The 17,500-nt window shown below is 44.4% G+C and overlaps 2 protein-coding genes across 2 annotated transcripts in view; both read right to left on the minus strand.

Annotated features, from left to right (window-relative positions):
- The window catches only part of LOC125291700 (zinc-binding protein A33-like), a 7,859-nt gene extending 5,262 nt beyond the window's left edge, over positions 1-2,597 (minus strand). Inside the window, exons 1-3 of the mRNA XM_048238538.1 lie at positions 1,665-2,597; positions 1,022-1,117; positions 614-844 (exon numbers count right to left, since the gene is read on the minus strand). Of these exons, the coding sequence (XP_048094495.1) occupies positions 614-844; positions 1,022-1,117; positions 1,665-2,090 (753 nt within the window). The 5' untranslated portion in view covers positions 2,091-2,597. The remainder of the gene's footprint in view (positions 1-613; positions 845-1,021; positions 1,118-1,664) is intronic.
- Positions 2,598-4,560: 1,963 nt separating this feature from the next.
- Positions 4,561-17,500, minus strand: part of il1rapl1a (interleukin 1 receptor accessory protein-like 1a) — a gene marked incomplete at its 5' end in the record, with an annotated part of 46,646 nt that continues 33,706 nt past the window's right edge. Inside the window, 6 exon segments of the mRNA XM_048239506.1 lie at positions 4,561-6,739; positions 7,193-7,228; positions 7,808-7,975; positions 8,290-8,433; positions 12,029-12,174; positions 14,490-14,619. Of these exon segments, the coding sequence (XP_048095463.1) occupies positions 5,877-6,739; positions 7,193-7,228; positions 7,808-7,975; positions 8,290-8,433; positions 12,029-12,174; positions 14,490-14,619 (1,487 nt within the window).

A 17,500-nucleotide genomic window follows, 5' to 3' on the forward strand; every position in this document is an offset into this window, starting at 1 on the left:
ATAAAATTATAAAAACTTAAAATATCAAAATATATTAAAATTGTTAATTAAAATATGTTTTAAATCATGTTAGAAAGTTATACATATCCTTTTCATATGTACAGGGTGAGGTAGCTAAATGTTGCTAACTTCTGGAGCTACAGCTAACTAAAAAAAAAACGCCACCCTATTGGTGCATTCCCAATGTCACTAGTGCACTATCATGTTAAAAAGTATCAGAAGTTATGAGTCCAAAAAAAAATAGCACCCAAGTGCTTTAAAAAATAAATAAATAAATACAAAGAAGATAAAAACAGAAAATAACAACTTGAAAGATGTTATGACCAAACAACGAGGGCCCCTGTGTTCCACTTTTCATCCGATATTTGCACACTAAGAGAAGCACGAGCTGGTCTTGGACAAACCAGTTGGGATACATTTCATTGCTGTCACATGGCTGTTAACACTCTGCCTGGTATCTCAATCACTTCACGCACACACACACACACACACAGGTACACTGATAACACAGACACACAGATAACACAAAGTATGCCCTGCTCCTCCTATTGTCACTTTCTATAATTTGCAGCTGGTATTTCCGTCAGTAAAAATAGCAGAGGGGCCATCTTACCTGCAGAAAGAGAATGTCGTTAGTCTTCAGCTCCTCCTCTATGGTGGTGATTTTATATGAAATGGATAAGATCTCAGTGCCCATCTTCTCAATCTTCTCCTTCATCATCTGACTCTTCTGCTCCTCTTCCTCCTTCAGTGCAGCTATCCTGGCTCCCTCTTCATCTCGTAGAAACTGGTGAAGCTTCTCAAACTCCTCCTTGATCTGTGTCTCTGTATTTTCCAGCTGTACCTGCAGAATAACATTGAAACAACGTCTGGTTGTAGATATGGGGTCCTAGTTTAAATGCTGTCTGGTTTTAGATATGGGGCCGTAGTTTAAATGCCAAAGGTGTGTGGGGTGGAGGATGTTCAGGTGTGGTGTGGTGGTGTGTGGTGTGGATGATTGACAGGTGTGGTGAACACTAACTTTAATGTGCTGAGCCGTTTGGTCCAGGGTCAGTTTAACATCCTCCCAGGTCTTCAGCTTCTTCCTTATGGGCTCCAGTTTGAGTCTGACTGCATCCTGAAGCACACAGTTTTACATCAGATATCAAACCTTCACTTCTACTCAGGGCTGATAACGTGTGTTTGTGTATGTGTGTGTGTGTGTGTGTGTGCGTATGTGCGTGTGTGTGTGTGTGTGTGTGTATATTTGTGTGTGTGTGCGAACGTGCGTCTGTGTGTGTGTGTGTCAGAGATATAGAGGTGCAGTGTCTAATCCATATCAGTGCAAAGCCGCAACATGCTGCCATTACTAATGTAAATTATTCAGTGTAAACATCCAAATAACATGATCAAGTGCAACCCTGTCATAACATAAATAACAACATACTGGACATTGTTACATCACTAAACTTGTGTTTTTCTGTATTAAGCGGACATCAAAATACTACATTGTGTGTGTGAGAGAGAGATTTTAAATTAAATTGTTTGTGCTTGACTATGGGCCTGTCTGTTTGTGTGCTTTCATTAAAATTTTAGTTTTGCTTGCATTTCAATGGATTTGTTTTCCAAAACATAATTTGATTGTTCATTTTCTGTCCCATCTTTGGATTAGGGCCCAGTCTTACCTTAAGCTGCTGTGCCGCCTCATCGATGGGAATGACGATGTGATGTGTGTGTTTGCTAGAGTCTCGACACACCACACACACTGGCTGCTTATCGTCCAGACAGAAGAGCTTGAATTTCTCGCCGTGCAGACTGCAGAGCACCTCAGAGCCTGACCCCAACGCAGAATCTTGGTTCTTCTCCTCCAAGAACGTCTCACACAGGTTCCTGAGCGCAAGGTTGATTAGGTACTTCTTGGAACAGCGGCTCCGACACATGGGGCACTCCGGTTCTGACTTTGTCTCCCAGAACTTCTCCAGGCAGGTCTTGCAGACGCTGTGGCTGCAGGCTAGAAGGACAGGCTCCTGGAAGACCTCACAGCACACAGGACAGCAGAGGTCATCCTCCGAGAACGACTTGGACACCTTCATGGGAGCAGATTCAGCCATGCTGCTCTAACCACCTTCTGAACCAGCAACAGTGCTAAAAAACTCTGAAACGCCTGTAGTAGCCCTGAGAGATAGCTAGCTGAATCAGCAGCAGCAATGCTAAACCACTCTGAAACTCCTGTAGTCGTCTTGAAAGATAGCTAGCTGAATGACCAGCAGCAATGCTAAACCACTCTGAAACTCCTGTAGTAGCCCTGAGAGATAGCTAGCTGAATCAGCAGCAGCAATGCTAAACCACTCTGAAACTCCTGTAGTAGTCTTGAAAGATAGCTAGCTGAATGACCAGCAGCAATGCTAAACCACTCTGAAAGACTGACGTAGAAGTCCTAAGAGATGGCTAGCTGTCATGCCAAATGTCCCAATGCAATTGCAAAAAAACTAAAGTAACAACTAACACTCTAGCTGATCAACCACGGAAACTAAATCAAAACTACTCTTTCTCTCTCTCCCTCTCTCTCTGCAGTATCAGCACAGAGTTCAGAAAGGCAGTCAGTGTGTTCGGAGTGTGTTGGTAGTGGAAGGACGAGTTTGTTGTCAAACTCAGCCACACCTCATTCTTCAACCATGCGAGGAAGGGAGACAGAGGAGCCTGATTGGCTGAATTCTCATAAGATACAGAACATTCTTTGTTGCTGAACAGGTTGGTTCGGGTTTCCCAGCACTGAAGTCAGTCAGTGTACTAGTAAGTACTGCACCTTATCAGTGATAAGCATGACAGCATGCTGGTTACACACACACACAAGCTGGACCGGTAAGACATGCAATAAGGGCTGATATAAACCCTCATACACTCTTATATGGGTTGGGCATGTCAGATAGTGTGTAAATAGTAGGTGAGATGGACTGAGTGATTAGCAGAATAAGTAGCTAAATCAGACCTGCCAGATTAGAGAAGCTGGCACCAGATAGATAGATAGATAGATAGATACTTTATTGATCCCCAAGGGGAAATTCAAGAATGAATAAATTTGTATGTGGTTTGGAACCTCAACACATCAAACACACAGGCCGTTTATCTTGTAGACAAAACGGTATTCTGTTGACCATATCCGTTTTTCATCCAAAGCATTATCTGATATGGACACAAAGACATCCAAATCCATCTTCCTCATATTGGCGTGTTATATAGTCCATCTGTGCCTCTTGAGAGGAAATGGAGCACATTTGATGTGGAGATACAGCCATACGTGAGACAGTATGTGCAGCAGGATGCAGGCCTATGGGTATAGATGCTACTGTAGAATGAGCTGTCATTACTCACTCGGCACACTCAGCCATAGGATATGAAAGCCCTTTTACACTCAAATAAAGGGTGTCGTGTGTGGAAATAACTGTTACAGCATTTCACCACCAGATGGTAGTATAACCATTGTTTCTGTAACAAAAATGAAGCCCCAAGCCATGAACACAAGCTGTGTGGGTCCTTGCTTTAATCAACCCCGCTGCGTAGGTGTAGGATCCTAAGAGAATAGTCTCACCACAGCCTCCAAACACTATGGGTGAAGCCTGGCTCATATCATGGGTTATATCAGTCCTAGTGTTCCTACTGTCCTACTAGTCCTGTACCATCCTTTTTGTACTTATTAGGATGCCTACAATTCACGTGCTATGCTTTGTGTACTTATTAGGATTCCTGCAATTCACGTGCTATGCTTTGTGTACTTATTAGGATTCCTGCAATTCACGTGCTATGCTTTGTGTACTTATTAGGATTCCTGCCATTCACGTTCTATACTTTGTGCACAGTGCACTATATAATACTAATCTGCCTCGTTCCGCTGTGACTTTGCCTTTCAAGAGATCATTTTCCCTCCTTAGTGGTATCTCAAGCACACCCACTGGCCTGCCTGCAGTCACACACATTATTAAACCATCACTCAGTTCTGGAGACGGTCCTTTTTTCTTTCAATCAGGCAAATATCACACATTTGCTCAAGTATCCTCAATCCAGCTGAAGTGAAGAGCTGTAGACCTGTCACCCCTCCTCCCTTTTTGTCGAAGGTTCTTGAGAAAGTAAAAGGCGTAAAAGCAAGTATGTTAGGAATGCTGATCTAAGGTGTATGGAAGCCTAGGTCACTTATTGGATCTGCACCTTGCTTTCTTAATTTCATGATCTACATCCCCTAATGCACACTACAGTCCTCCTCTGAGTGTCTTTATGTAAACCTTCCATCAACACCAACAGACTTTCTGGAATCCAAAAAGTGTTGAAAGACTCATCTGTTCACCTTGTATCTAATTAATTCATGTTACAGGGTTGTGTATGGAATATTTATGGTTGTAGTTATTGTTCTGTTAAATGGGTTTAATCTATATTTGTATTCTATATATTTAGGCTACATGGCTTTACTTTTAATCTAATCTAATCTCTGTGTGTGTGTGTGTGTGTGTGTGTGTGTGTGTGTGTGTGTGTGTGTGTGTGTGTGTGTGCTTATCCTGAGAAAATAAACAACACACAGAAAGCGAGAGGTCCATTGTCTGGTTTTAATGATCAGTGCATGACTAAGGAAACATAAGTATGAGAATTCTCTTAAAGAAAGAGCCCAATCCTTCCTCATGTGGAGTGCTGTGAAATCATATAAAGCTTCTTATAAATATTAGTTATAGTATATACGGCTGAGTATGTGACGCCCCTGTAGGCCCTAAAGCATTTCCCTTTAAATTAAACTCACTTTTCTCAAACATGACTTACTTAACACCAAAACCTGGATAAGAAGGCCATTGTTTAAAATAACTTCTATTATAGACACAAATGTATGGTCAGAAAATGAATATCAACCCCCCATATAGTACTGTATACTAAAACATCATAATCCATTCGCCAGTCCATTCCCCTGCCCATCCCAGTATAAGACATTTCTCTTATAAAAATATAGGTTTTTCTTCTCTATAAAATACTCTGGGGGGACATCAGCTTAGTTGGTTATTGGTGTCATCCCACAACGAGAGTCTGTGTGAAAACAGATGAAGCCAATAAGACAGAGATAAAGAAAGAGAGAAAGAGAAAGGGAGAGAGAGAAAGAGAAAGGGAGAGAGAGAAAGAGAAAGGGAGAGGGAGAGAGAGAAAGGGAGAGAGATAGAGATTTCTGGCTTCTTTATAATCTTTTTGCATAATCTATATATTTATTTCCTCTGTAAAACAGAACTGAAACTTACAGCCCCAAAATAGAAACTTAATGTTTTAGTCCACCCCTATTGGCAGGGAAGGAATTCCTCAAAACTTCACAAAGTCTAGAAGACAAAAAATCAACAAGAAAAGAAACCAAAAAAGTCATTCCACAGGCAAACTCTAACATCATGACCCAACCAAAACCAAAAACAGCCGAAGGAAATAAAACAAAATACTGCAGTTTTAAGAAAATCATCCCAAACAAATTTAAGTTAATACAAGTTTAAAAAGATAAACAGGAAGACAGCGATGCTACAAAAATAGCAAATACTGTACAGTACCCTGTTTTCCATCGTCATTATTTCATTCTGTGTGTGAGGACATGATGTGACTTCAATCAACTCAGTCAACCAGTGGCCTTGGTATGCAGATATACACACTCTCTCTAAAACACACACACACACACACACACACACACACACACACACACAATATGTTTATAGCTTCTCGAGTCAGGAGTTTGTGACAATCCAACCATTGTAGGAATGTGGATCTGTGTATAGTTTGTGTATATGTGTGTGTTTGTGTGTGAGTGGTGTGAGTTTTCATTTATGTGTAATGTATGTGTGTGTGTGTGTGTGTGTGTGTGTGTGTGTGTGTGTGTGGCCCCTCTGTGGTCACCAGATGACACTGGACACGCTGGTCTCCCGTGGCAACAGCGGCAGTATGGCATGGTGATTGGCATAGGGCTGGTCAAGGCTGCGCTGTCTCTGGGGCCGGCCCTTGCCCAGCGTGTGTGTGTTGTGTGTGTTGTGCGAGTGACCGTGTGTGTGCGTGTGTGTGTGCTGTCCGTTGAGCAGCGTGAGCGGGATGTTGCAGTAGGTGTGCTGTGGGGGCAGAGTTCCGGTGCGGGTCAGCGCGGGCACCTCGTAGGGCACCTCGTAGTTGCGATGCTGCGTCAGGTTGGCGGGCGCCTGCGGCTGGTAGGGGTTCTTCTGGCGCAGCAGCGTGGCGTGGTAGCGCTCCACCGCCCCCACCCCTCGCAGAGAGGTCAGCGACGAGGAGCGCAGGTCCGGCGGGGCCGCCGACGTCGCCGTGGCCACCACTGCCGGGGCCGCCGCCGTCGCCATGGAGACGGCCGAGACGCCGCGCAGGTCGGCGAAGGGCCCCGCCTCGCTGGCGTCCAGCGGCTGGCGCCGGGCCAGGCTCGGGCGCGGGGGAGGCCGGCGGAAGGGCATCTCCAGGCGGAGGCTCTTCCAGAAGCGCGAGCTGGGCTTGGAGCTGGCCTCTCCGGTCCAGTGCAGGACGCTCAGGGCCTTGATGCCCTGCTTGAGCGCCTCCACCTCCTGGTAGTTGATGAGGCCGCGGAGGGGCGCGCACTCGATCAGGATGACCTTGATGTCGCCGGACGCCAGCATGTTGCGGAGACGCGCCTCCAGCTCGAAGACGCTCCAGCCGCGACGCAGCACGTAACCGGGGGTCAGCACGATGATCAGACGCCGGCTCTGGTCAACGCAGCGCGCCACGTCCTCAATGTAGGCTACTCACACACACATACGCATGCACAGGCGCACACATACACGCAAACACGCACAAACAGGCACACAGACACACACACACACGCATGCACAGGCGCACACATACACGCAAACACGCATGCACAGACACACACAAAAAAGAATGGGGTTAATGACCTTACAGCAAAACCAAACACCAAACAAACCACAGAAATGAATAAATGCACAGAAATCCAAAGAAAGAAACTGAATATTTGCTTTCTCTCTGTCTTTCACCATCACTGGTGTGGTCAGCCATGTTCATTTGCATGTGTGTGATTCAGTAGCTGTGATACTGCAATGTAGAGATGATAGCTTTGAACATAATTTAAGCAGAGGTACTAGGAAAAAGTCTGTAAAGTAATTGTAACCTGTGTTAGTGTGTGTGTGTGTGTGTGTGTGTGTGTGTGTGAGAACAGCATGGAGAGGAGCAGTACCTCTAAGCAGATGTGAATCATCTTCTACGCTCAGACCTAAACACAGAGACAGCTTTCATTTCAGGTCACACACACATTCACACACACACACACACACACACACACACACACACACACACACACACACACACACACACACACACACACACACACAAACATATATACATACAAACACATGGATTCTATACATGCACACCTACAAACAGAGTCAGACACACACACACACAGACCCATGAGCATGCATGTACGCACACAAAAAGTATACATATATAGTCAAACAGCATGCATACACATATGCACAAAGAGTGTGTGTGTGTGTGTGTGTGTGTGTGTGTGTGTGTGTGTGTGTGTGTGTGTGTGTGTGTGTGTGTGTGTGTGTGTGTTTGTTGTGTACTGACGTGAAATTTTATAAGAGCATCATCAGCCTGACTTACCTGCCATTCTACATTCATTTCCAGTACAATACACACACACACACACACACACACACACACACACAAAAAACACACAAAACATGCCAGCACAGACACACACACAGACACATACATACACACACACACACAAAAACACACAAAACATGCCAGCACAGACACACGCACACATACACACACTTACTTCCTGTGGGGATGAGGTCCCTGTCGGGGATGAAGAGTTTGTACCCATAATGCCGTTCGAGCACCTCAGGGAGGATGTGCACGGCAAAGTTCTCCTCCTCCTCAAGCTCCTCCCCCCACTGAGGTTCCGCCTTGCTGTAGGACAGGTACGCATCGTAGTCCTTATCCTCTGAGAGGGAGAGAGAGAGAGAGAGGGAGGGAGAGAGAGAGAGAGGGTGAGAGAGAAGGAGGGGAGAGAGTGTGAGAGATTGTGTGTATGTGTGTGTGTGTGAGAGAGAGAGAAAGAGAGAGAGTTGGTGTGTTTTAAGACTTCTCAACTAGACAAGTGTGTGTGTGTATGTGCATGAATGCATGACTGTGTTTGCATCCGTCTGGCTGCATGCGCGATGCAATGAATTGACGGTCAAAATTCAAAAGACCACAGTAAATTTGAATATGACCGTCAACTCATTCGAATGTCTCTCAGCAACCGTGTTTCCTCACCCATGTCTGGTTCCTCACTGCCAAAGTACTGCCTGTAGCAGAGGAGGATGTCCAGCTTGCAGCACTTGTACAGAGACAGGAGGAGTCCCAGCACCAACAGCACTGCACCCAGCCCTCCAGCCAGCTCCACCGTATACATCAGCTCTGATCAGGAGAGGGGGGAGAGAAAGAGAGAGAGATGGAGAGGGAGAGAGGAGAAGAGAGGGGGGCACAGGGAGAGGGAGGGAAGGAGGGATATATGAGAGAGAGAGATAAAGAGAAGAAGGGAAGAGAGAGAGGTTTAATTATATACAGTAGATTTATTTAACAAGTATTCACATTTTTACATTACTGAAGTCTTGAAACACATAATGCATGGGGATATCCAGCATAGACATCCTATATGATCTACATGTAAGACATCCACTATACTGTAGACATCCTATATGATCTACATGTATGACATCCACTATAAACATCCTTTATGATCTACATACTGTATGACATCCACCATAGACATCCTATATGATCTACACATATGACATCCACCATAGACATCCTATATGATCTACACGTATGACATCCACTATACTGTAGACATCATATATGATCTACATGTATGACATCCACTATAAACATCCTATTTGATCTACACGTATGACATCCACCATAGACATCATATGATCTACACATACTGTGTGACATCCACCATAGACATCCTATATGATCTACACATACTGTATGTGTGGTACATGAAGGATAGACACTTATAAGGACCCTTCTACATGGTACATGAAGGATAGGTAAAAGGGATAATGTATAGAAACGCCGGTCATTATTGGGAAAATAAGTCCCGACAGAGCTTAACCCGGTCTTGTCCTGCCCTGTCGGGACTTCCTTCCCAATAATGACTTATTTTCCTATACATTATCCCATCCATTACACGCTACTTGCCAAAACGAAACAATAAACTCCCCACGATGTGACTCTTTAGCCTACATAGCCTAGGCTATAGCCTATTTGTTACCGTTTCATCATGGCTTTTGGTGAGAAACAAATGGTTCACAACAGCACACACTGAACTTGAATCAAACATTCTTTAGAACACAGCTGATCAACCGTTACTTTTTGAATGAAGTTCCAGTCCTTCAGTGATATTGAAATAAAGCACAAAGGTCTGTTATACTTAGCAAATTGAGAATTAGCAGACCACGAGCGTTGGGAAGGCTCATTCAAATGGAGCATGAATGGAGCATTCTTCAGCATTATGAATATATTATATGGACCCTTTTTCTGCAGCCTCCAAGACGCATACACCCCATCAGTTACTGTTGTGTTTTTCAGGACAACAACACCAAGAGGAGTAGTGCAAGGCGCTGACCATTGGGGGTCTGTTATGTAGCTTCATGAAAGTAGACAAACAGATTGTGGCAGGCTACTTCATTCAACAGTATGGAGGACACAATGTCAGGCTACTTCATTCAACAGTATGGAGGATGCAGTGACAGCTTGCAAGCAGGGCAGATGACAGAACTGAGTCTATAAACGGCCATGCAAACTGGAAGGGTCACTTTGATATGGACATGACAGGTTGTTGAAATTGTTACTGTGAAGACATAATTTAGTTGTAATCAAGACAGCTAGTCATACTGTATTAATCATTGTGCTATATGTACAACGTGTAGATGAGATGTTGCAGTGTGTAAGTACAAATCGTTCAAAATGAAGCTGGAATATTCATCTGCAGGAACAGGTTCAATAGCCATGCCACACATACCTAACATGGCATGTTAAGCATACACCCATTAGGCAATACACCTGAAACTGAGAAAGAGATCAGAAAGAGAAAGGAAACAAGGGAGAGATGGAAGGAACTAGATGAAGAGAAAGAGAAAGGGACAGGTAAGGAGAAGAAGAGAGGGAAGAAAGAAAGAAAGAGAGAGAGGGGTTGTATGTGGCCTATACAGTATTTTTCTGCTGTTAATTTTCCCAATTTTCAGCTTTCCTTTCATGTTTCTCAAAAACGCATCAGCAATCTGCACTTCCTCTTGTCGTGCCTTTAAGGCACGCTTGAACTGAACTGCACTGAAACAAGAGGACACAGAGAGAAAGAGGTGGAAAAGAGAGAGAGATACAGAGATGATGATGATGAAGGTGGTGTTGCTGCTGCTGCTGATGATGGTGGTGATGGTGATGATGATGATGGTGATGATGATGGTGGTGGTGATGATGGTGATGCTGATGATGATAATGATGATTGTGCTGCTGATGATGATGACGGTGCTGCTGCTGCTGCTGATGATGATGATGGAGTGATGTAGCAGGAGTTCTGTAGTTAGAGAGTAACAGGAGTGATGTAGTTAGAGAGTAACAGGAGTGAGTTAGAGAGTAACAGGAGTGATGTAGTTAGAGTGACATGAGTGATGTAGTTAGAGAGTAGCAGGAGTGATGTAGTTAGAGTAGCAGGAGTGATGTAGTTAGAGAGTAACAGGAGTGATGTAGTTAGAGTATAACAGGAGTGATGTAGTTAGAGATTAACGGGAGTGATGTAGTTAGAGAGTAACAGGAGTGAGTTAGAGAGTAACAGGTGTGATATATTATTGTTAGAGTAAGTCATTCTCTACTAGTCCTAGTCCTCCAAATGCTGGGATTTTTCTGTCACTATAAAAAATGCTCTCATGTTCAGTGGCCATTTCTCCCTCCACTCCTCTCCCTCTCTCCCTTCCCCCTTCTCTCTTTCCCTCTCTAAATTTCCCTTTCAATCTCACTATTGCCATCTCCCTCTCTAAATTTCCCTCTCAATCTCGCTATTGCCATCTCCCTCTCTAAATTTTTCTAAATCTCTCTCTCGCCGTCTCTTTTTCATGTTTGTCATAAATAAACATGACTCAGACTTTATGGAGCAAGGATGAGAGAGAGAGAGAGAGAGAGAGAGAGAGAGAGCAGTGTTTGTGCTCTAAAGGATTAATCTCCACATATTCTGTCTTCCTGAAGGCCCTTTAAACAGGAAATGAGATGGAACTGAGCTGTCTTCAAAGCTGCCTGTTTAATAAGAGAACACTCTGATGGTCGTAATGTATGCTCAAAGGACTGCACTGCATTAGAGAGCAGGAGAGGGAGATGGAGAGAGAGAGAGAGAGAGAGAGAGAGGGCAGGAAAAGAGAGAGAGAGCCTTTCTCTGAAGAAGAGGATGACAAGTCTCCTCAGAAAAGTGGACGTCAGAGTGTGAGTGTGTGTGTGTGGGATGGTGTGTGTAAGAGAAAGTGTGTGTTGACACTGCGGATTCAGCTTATTTTGGAGAGGCTGGAGGTGGCTGAGTGTGGGTGTTGTTTGTATAAGCATGTAGGCCTCATTTTCCTCTACCCATACGCATGCCATTACATTATTCTGTGTGTGTGTGTGTGTGTGTGTGTGTGTGTGTGTGTGTGTGTGTGTGTGTGTGTGAGAGAGAGAGAGAGAGAGAGAGAGAGACAGAGAGAGAGATGAGTATATGAGTATTTTGTGTAGTGAGTGTAGTTTGTGTGGGAGGGTTTGTGAGTGTGTAGTGTACATGTATGTGGGTGTAGTGTGGGTTTGCGTGTGTCTGTGTGTGTGTGTGTGTGTGTGTGTGTCTGGGTTTGTGTGTGTGTCTGTGTGTGTGTCTGTGTGTGTGTGTGTGTGTGTGTGTGTGTGTGTGTGTGTGTGTGTGTGTGTGTGTGTGTGTGTGTGTGTGTGTGTGTGTGTGTGTGTGTGTGTGTGTGAATGTATGTGTGGTTGTTACCTCGTCTGGTGATTATGACACTGGCGTATCTCTTTCCAACAGCATTCTCAGCGTAGCATGAGTAGTTTCCTAAATCCTCCTCCTCCAGGAAGTCGATGGTCAGGGACACGGCCACCTCCTTCTCCCCCAGATGCTCCTGGACCAGCCTGGCAGGAACAGACAGAAGCAAATGATCACCGATTCACCAATTGTCCCTCCATCCTATTGCATCAGTAATTTACTAGTTTTGTGTTAATGGACAGGAAGTGTCTCTGGCAGGTCTAAGTGAACTCCAGAGGCCACAGCATCAGGACATGATCCAGCTGACTCAAGCTGGTGACGGGGCACCAGGTATCTTTCCGGGCAGCATTCCTTAGTATTGTGGTTCTGGCACACTCATATTGGGCGACATCTATTTTTAATCCTCAGTAGGCAAATTTGCATGTTCATCAACTGGTTGTGTGGTTGCCGAGCAACATTGCAAAAAGAAATTGCCCCATGCATCACCACCTCAAACCGTAAGGAGCTTCTGTTGCAATAACTGAATTAAAATAGTGTCTATAATACATAATTACTTCCTGTTACGAGTTCAGCCATAACCATGAATCACGACTACCAGTAACCCAAAACCCTAGAGCTAATCATACACTCCACCTACAACTCCAAGCATGAGTAACACACAGAGCAGGAGAGAGAGCAGGTGTTAGGCTTCTGTTTGGGGTGTTGCCATTTATTATGCAACTACTGTTGAGACAAACTGATACATATGGCTCACATTAAAATGCAAAGGAGGGCACAGAACACTGAGCAAGGGTAAACAAAAACACTGACACGCCAGGAAATCACACACGGACATTTACACAAACAACTCCAAAGCACTGTCAGATGTACACACTAACATAAAAGAACAAAATAAGTACATAATGAAACATTAAACATTACAGTATAGACATATAATTAACTATGAATCACTGTTACTCAAACACACTACGCATCATGGGGTGGACTAGAACACTACATAACACTATAACACACAGGGGGAAGTGCCCCACCCCCACGCACGCTACAGCATGAACCAACGCACCGAGCCTCTGAGGTCAGTGTCCGTATATCGGCTACTCTGGTCAAGGAGCCACGACGTGAACGAGGTCCATACGACGTGTTACAGTCCTTGTGTAAAGTGTAAAGTCCCACTACATATTTGTTTCAAACATTCAGTAAAAAACAGCTGATTCTTATAAGCTCAACTCTTCAGGCAGGTAGGTGATTAGTAAAGTCACTGGTTTTAGGTTCACAGGCAGAACCAATACATGGTAGGTCTTCTACATTCTGAAGGCAGGTTTCCCATCTCTGGCTATGAGGATTGCAATAGCACTGCGCTGTTGAGTAAAATGAAGCATCGAAATGAGACATGATTAGGCATCTGAGAGTGAGTGTTAACACCAGTCTGAATTGACACTGAAGGGGGGCATAACACAGCAATTATGTCACCATGTCATACCATCAACGAGCTAATCGTCCATGGGGACCCAGGTAGGAGTCTGACATGAGGTCATTTCCTGAACCCACTCCCCAAGCACTAGAAACACTCAGAAACACTAAATGCAAAATGACGACGCCCTTTCCTTGTCTCTACCGTAACACATGTAAAGATATAGCCATAGACACCAAATGCATCACAATCCATAGCAATACCACTGCATTTGTTATCATTCTCCAATGTCCCTTTGTGGCGGAGTGGAGAGTTGTGTGCCTTGTACTTCTGGGTACCATATGAGAGTTTCTCCATTCTCCATTGGCACCAAAATGACCAGGTATAAAACATGGAGCGCTGCTACATTAAGACAAGATAGAGAGAGAAAGAGAGAGAGAGAGAGAGAGAGAGAGAGAGAGATGAAAGAAATGGAGAGGCAGAAAAGACATGATGTAAGAGAGGTTGATAGATTAATTGTGGGAGTGAGAGAGAGAGAGAGAGAGAGAGAGAGAGAGGGAGTAAAACGGAAGAGTTGGAGGGAGGAAATGGTGTTGGTCCAGCAGCTCAGAGACCATCACAAGAGCTTTTTATAGTGGGAGCCATGGAAACAGAGAAAGAGATGGAGGGAGAGAGAGACGAACAAATGGGGGAGGGTGGAGAGAAAGAATAAGAGAGAGAGAGAGAGAGAGAGAGAGAGAGAGAGAGAGGATGGGAGAGGAAGCCAAGGTTTAGAGTGTCTATAGATAACTATCAGAGGGGATTCAACATTTAGAGTCTCTTTAGATAACTATCTGAGAGTTGGACTGTTTTATCTATTCACCAAGACAGGAGAGAGGGAGGGAGGAAAGGCTGAGGGAGGGAGGGAGAGAGAGAGGGAGAAACAGGAAAAAAGTGTGTGTGTGTGGGGGGGTGAAGGTTAATAGATATCAGTGGTGCTGGTTAGTCAGTGTGTAAAGCTGTGTGTGTGTGTGGGGGGGGGTGTGTGAGTGTGTGTGTGTGTGTGCTCACCTCATCTCACTCTCTCTGATGCGTGTTTGGTCCATGTCCTCGATGAAGCGGTCTCCTTTCAGCCAGTAGAGCACTGGACTCATGTCACTGTAGCCAAACCAGGCCCAACATGTCAGGTTCACCACACTTCCTGTAGGCGGAAAACATCAACTTATTGAGGACACCAATCATATCATACGAACATCACATCATACACATAGAACATCACATCATACACACGGAACATCACATCATACACACAGAACATCACATCCTACACATACAACATCACATCATACACACGGAACATCACATCATATGCACAGAACATCACATCATACACATAGGACATCACATCATACACACAGAACATCACATCATACACATAGAACATCACATCATACACACAGAACATCACATCATACACATAGAACATCACATCATACACACGGAACATCACATCATATGTACAGAACCTCACATTATACACATGGAACATCACATCATACACACGGAACATCACATCATACACATAGAACATCACATCATACACACGGAACATCACATCATACACATACAACATCACATCATACACACGGAACATCACATCATATGCACAGAACCTCACATTATACACATAGAACATCACATCATACACACGGAACATCACATCATACACATAGAACATCTCATCATATACACAGAACATCACATCATACACATAGAACATCACATCATGTACACGGAACATCACATCATACGCACAGAACTTCACATCATACACATAGAACATCACATTATACACACAGAACATCCCATAATATGCACAGTATCACCCAGTGTCACATATCTGCCAGAGGCACAGGAGAGTAGCTGAAGTGAATTGGTTCTTATGTAACCAAATATCTAATGCATCATGCACTGTATAACTGCAGTGTATAGGTTTTGATATATTCCTATATCTGATGTATCATGAACTAATATAAAATGGAATAAACGAATATAAAAGGGTAGGTCCCCCCCCCCCGTCAGTGGATATCAAGAGGTGCCAGTGATTAAAATGACAAAAGTCATGGACAGAATCTCAGTGTTTCCCATCTGAGGTCTGATCATAACACCAGTAACTTCAAACTCAAACTCAAATAGCCAATCAGTACAACTCTTATTAAACCCTTTGGAAAGACACGATGCAGTCAGGGGATTTGAACAATGTCAGGACAAATCAACATCAGTCACTCAGTACCCATCAGTCAGGCACATCCACATAACATAACTAAGCTCTATCCCCTATGCCACCCATGGACTTACAGTATGGAGTAGGTATGTGAGGACTGTTGCACATGCAGCCACATGGGGGAGCTCTTGAGCTATAGAGGGGAAGGTAGCCGAGGAGAAGAGAACAAACAACAAAACACACACAGAAGGGCAGCGAGACAGGCAGACAGATGTACAGACAGATAGACAGAAACAGAGACAGACAGGCAGACAGAGAGAGAGACAGACAGACAGACAGACAGAAAGAGAGAGAGAGAGAGAGAGAGAGAGAGAGAGATACAGAAAGAGAGAGAGAGAACAGACAGACAGAGACAGGCAGAAAGAGAGAGAGAGAGAGAGAGAGAGAGAGAGAGAGACTACAAATAGGTAGACAGAGGGACAGAGACATACAGTATGGATGGATGTAGCACTGCATGAAATTCCCGCTGCTACCCAGTCCCATCCTATTCCCCTTTAAAGTGATACACACTCACTAGGAGATGCTCCTTATTCTCCTTACAGTGATACACATTCACTAGGAGATGCTCCTTATTCTCCTTACAATAATACTGTACACACTCACTAGGAGATGCTCTTTATTCTCCTTCCAATAATACTGTACACATTCACTAGGAGATGCTCCTTACTCCCCTTACAGTGATACACACTCACTAGGAGATGCTCCTTACTCCCCTTACAGTGATACACACTCACTAGGAGATGCTCCTTACTCCCCTTACAGTGATACACACTCACTAGGAGATGGTCCCTCGCTCCTTATCCCAACTTCCTGCAGTAGTGTATTATATCTTAGGCATTGACGCACAGAAGAGAGATAGAGCAAGAGGAGGAAGAGATGAGAAGAGGAGGAGGAGGGGGAGAGAGAGAGACCGAGGAGAGAGAGAGGAGAGGAGGAAGAGGAATATAGGATGAAGAGGAGGGGGGAGAGAGGGATAGAGAGGAGGGGGTGAAAGAGAGTGCAAGTGCATGGTGAGAGACAGAGTAGGGGAAGGAAAAGATGGAGGGAGGGAATGAGTTGATGGAGAAAAGGAAGGAAATACATCAGAGTGAAATATGCCACCAATGCAGCTTTGTGCACAACATCATTTCTAATACATGGCGGCAGCTTTCCATGAGTGGGTTCCTCTCTCCCTGTGTGTGTGTGTGTGTGTGTGTGTGTGTGTGTGTGTGTGTGTGTGTGTGTGTGTGTGTGAGAGAGAGAGAGTTGTGTGTGTGTGTGTGTGTGTGTGTGTGTGTGTGTGTGTGTGTGTGTGTGTGTGTGAGAGAGAGAGAGTGTGTGTGTGTGTGTGTGTGTGTGTGTGTGTGTGTGTGTGTGTGTTTGTGTGTGTGTGTGTGTGTGTGTGTGTGTGCACATGAGAAGGAGACAGAACGATAGAGAGAGAAAAAGAGAGATTTATAATTCTAAACTTGCTTTGTAAATGCTTAGGTCATTAGGTCATTAGGTCATTTCACTCGAGCTCACTGGCGTTTTATGTTTTGAGAGACTGAAAGGGAGAGAAGGCAGAACAACAGAGTCTGTGTGAAGTTTTGTGTGTGTGTGAGAGAGAGAGTGTGTGTGTGTGTGTGTGTGTGTGTGTGTGTGTAAGCATGAGCTCTTATCGTGGCAGCCACATAGCTCTCTCTCTCTCTATCTCTCTCTGTTCCTTTCTTCCTGCTCCTTCTTTTCTCTCTCAGTCAGATTTTCTCTATCTGTTCATTCTCTTCTTCTAATGGCGTGTCCGTCAGGCATGATGGGAAAGGACACTCTCAAGGACACT

The sequence above is a fragment of the Alosa alosa genome, chromosome 3, assembly GCF_017589495.1.
Source record: "Alosa alosa isolate M-15738 ecotype Scorff River chromosome 3, AALO_Geno_1.1, whole genome shotgun sequence".
Classification (NCBI taxonomy): Eukaryota; Metazoa; Chordata; class Actinopteri; order Clupeiformes; family Clupeidae; genus Alosa; species Alosa alosa.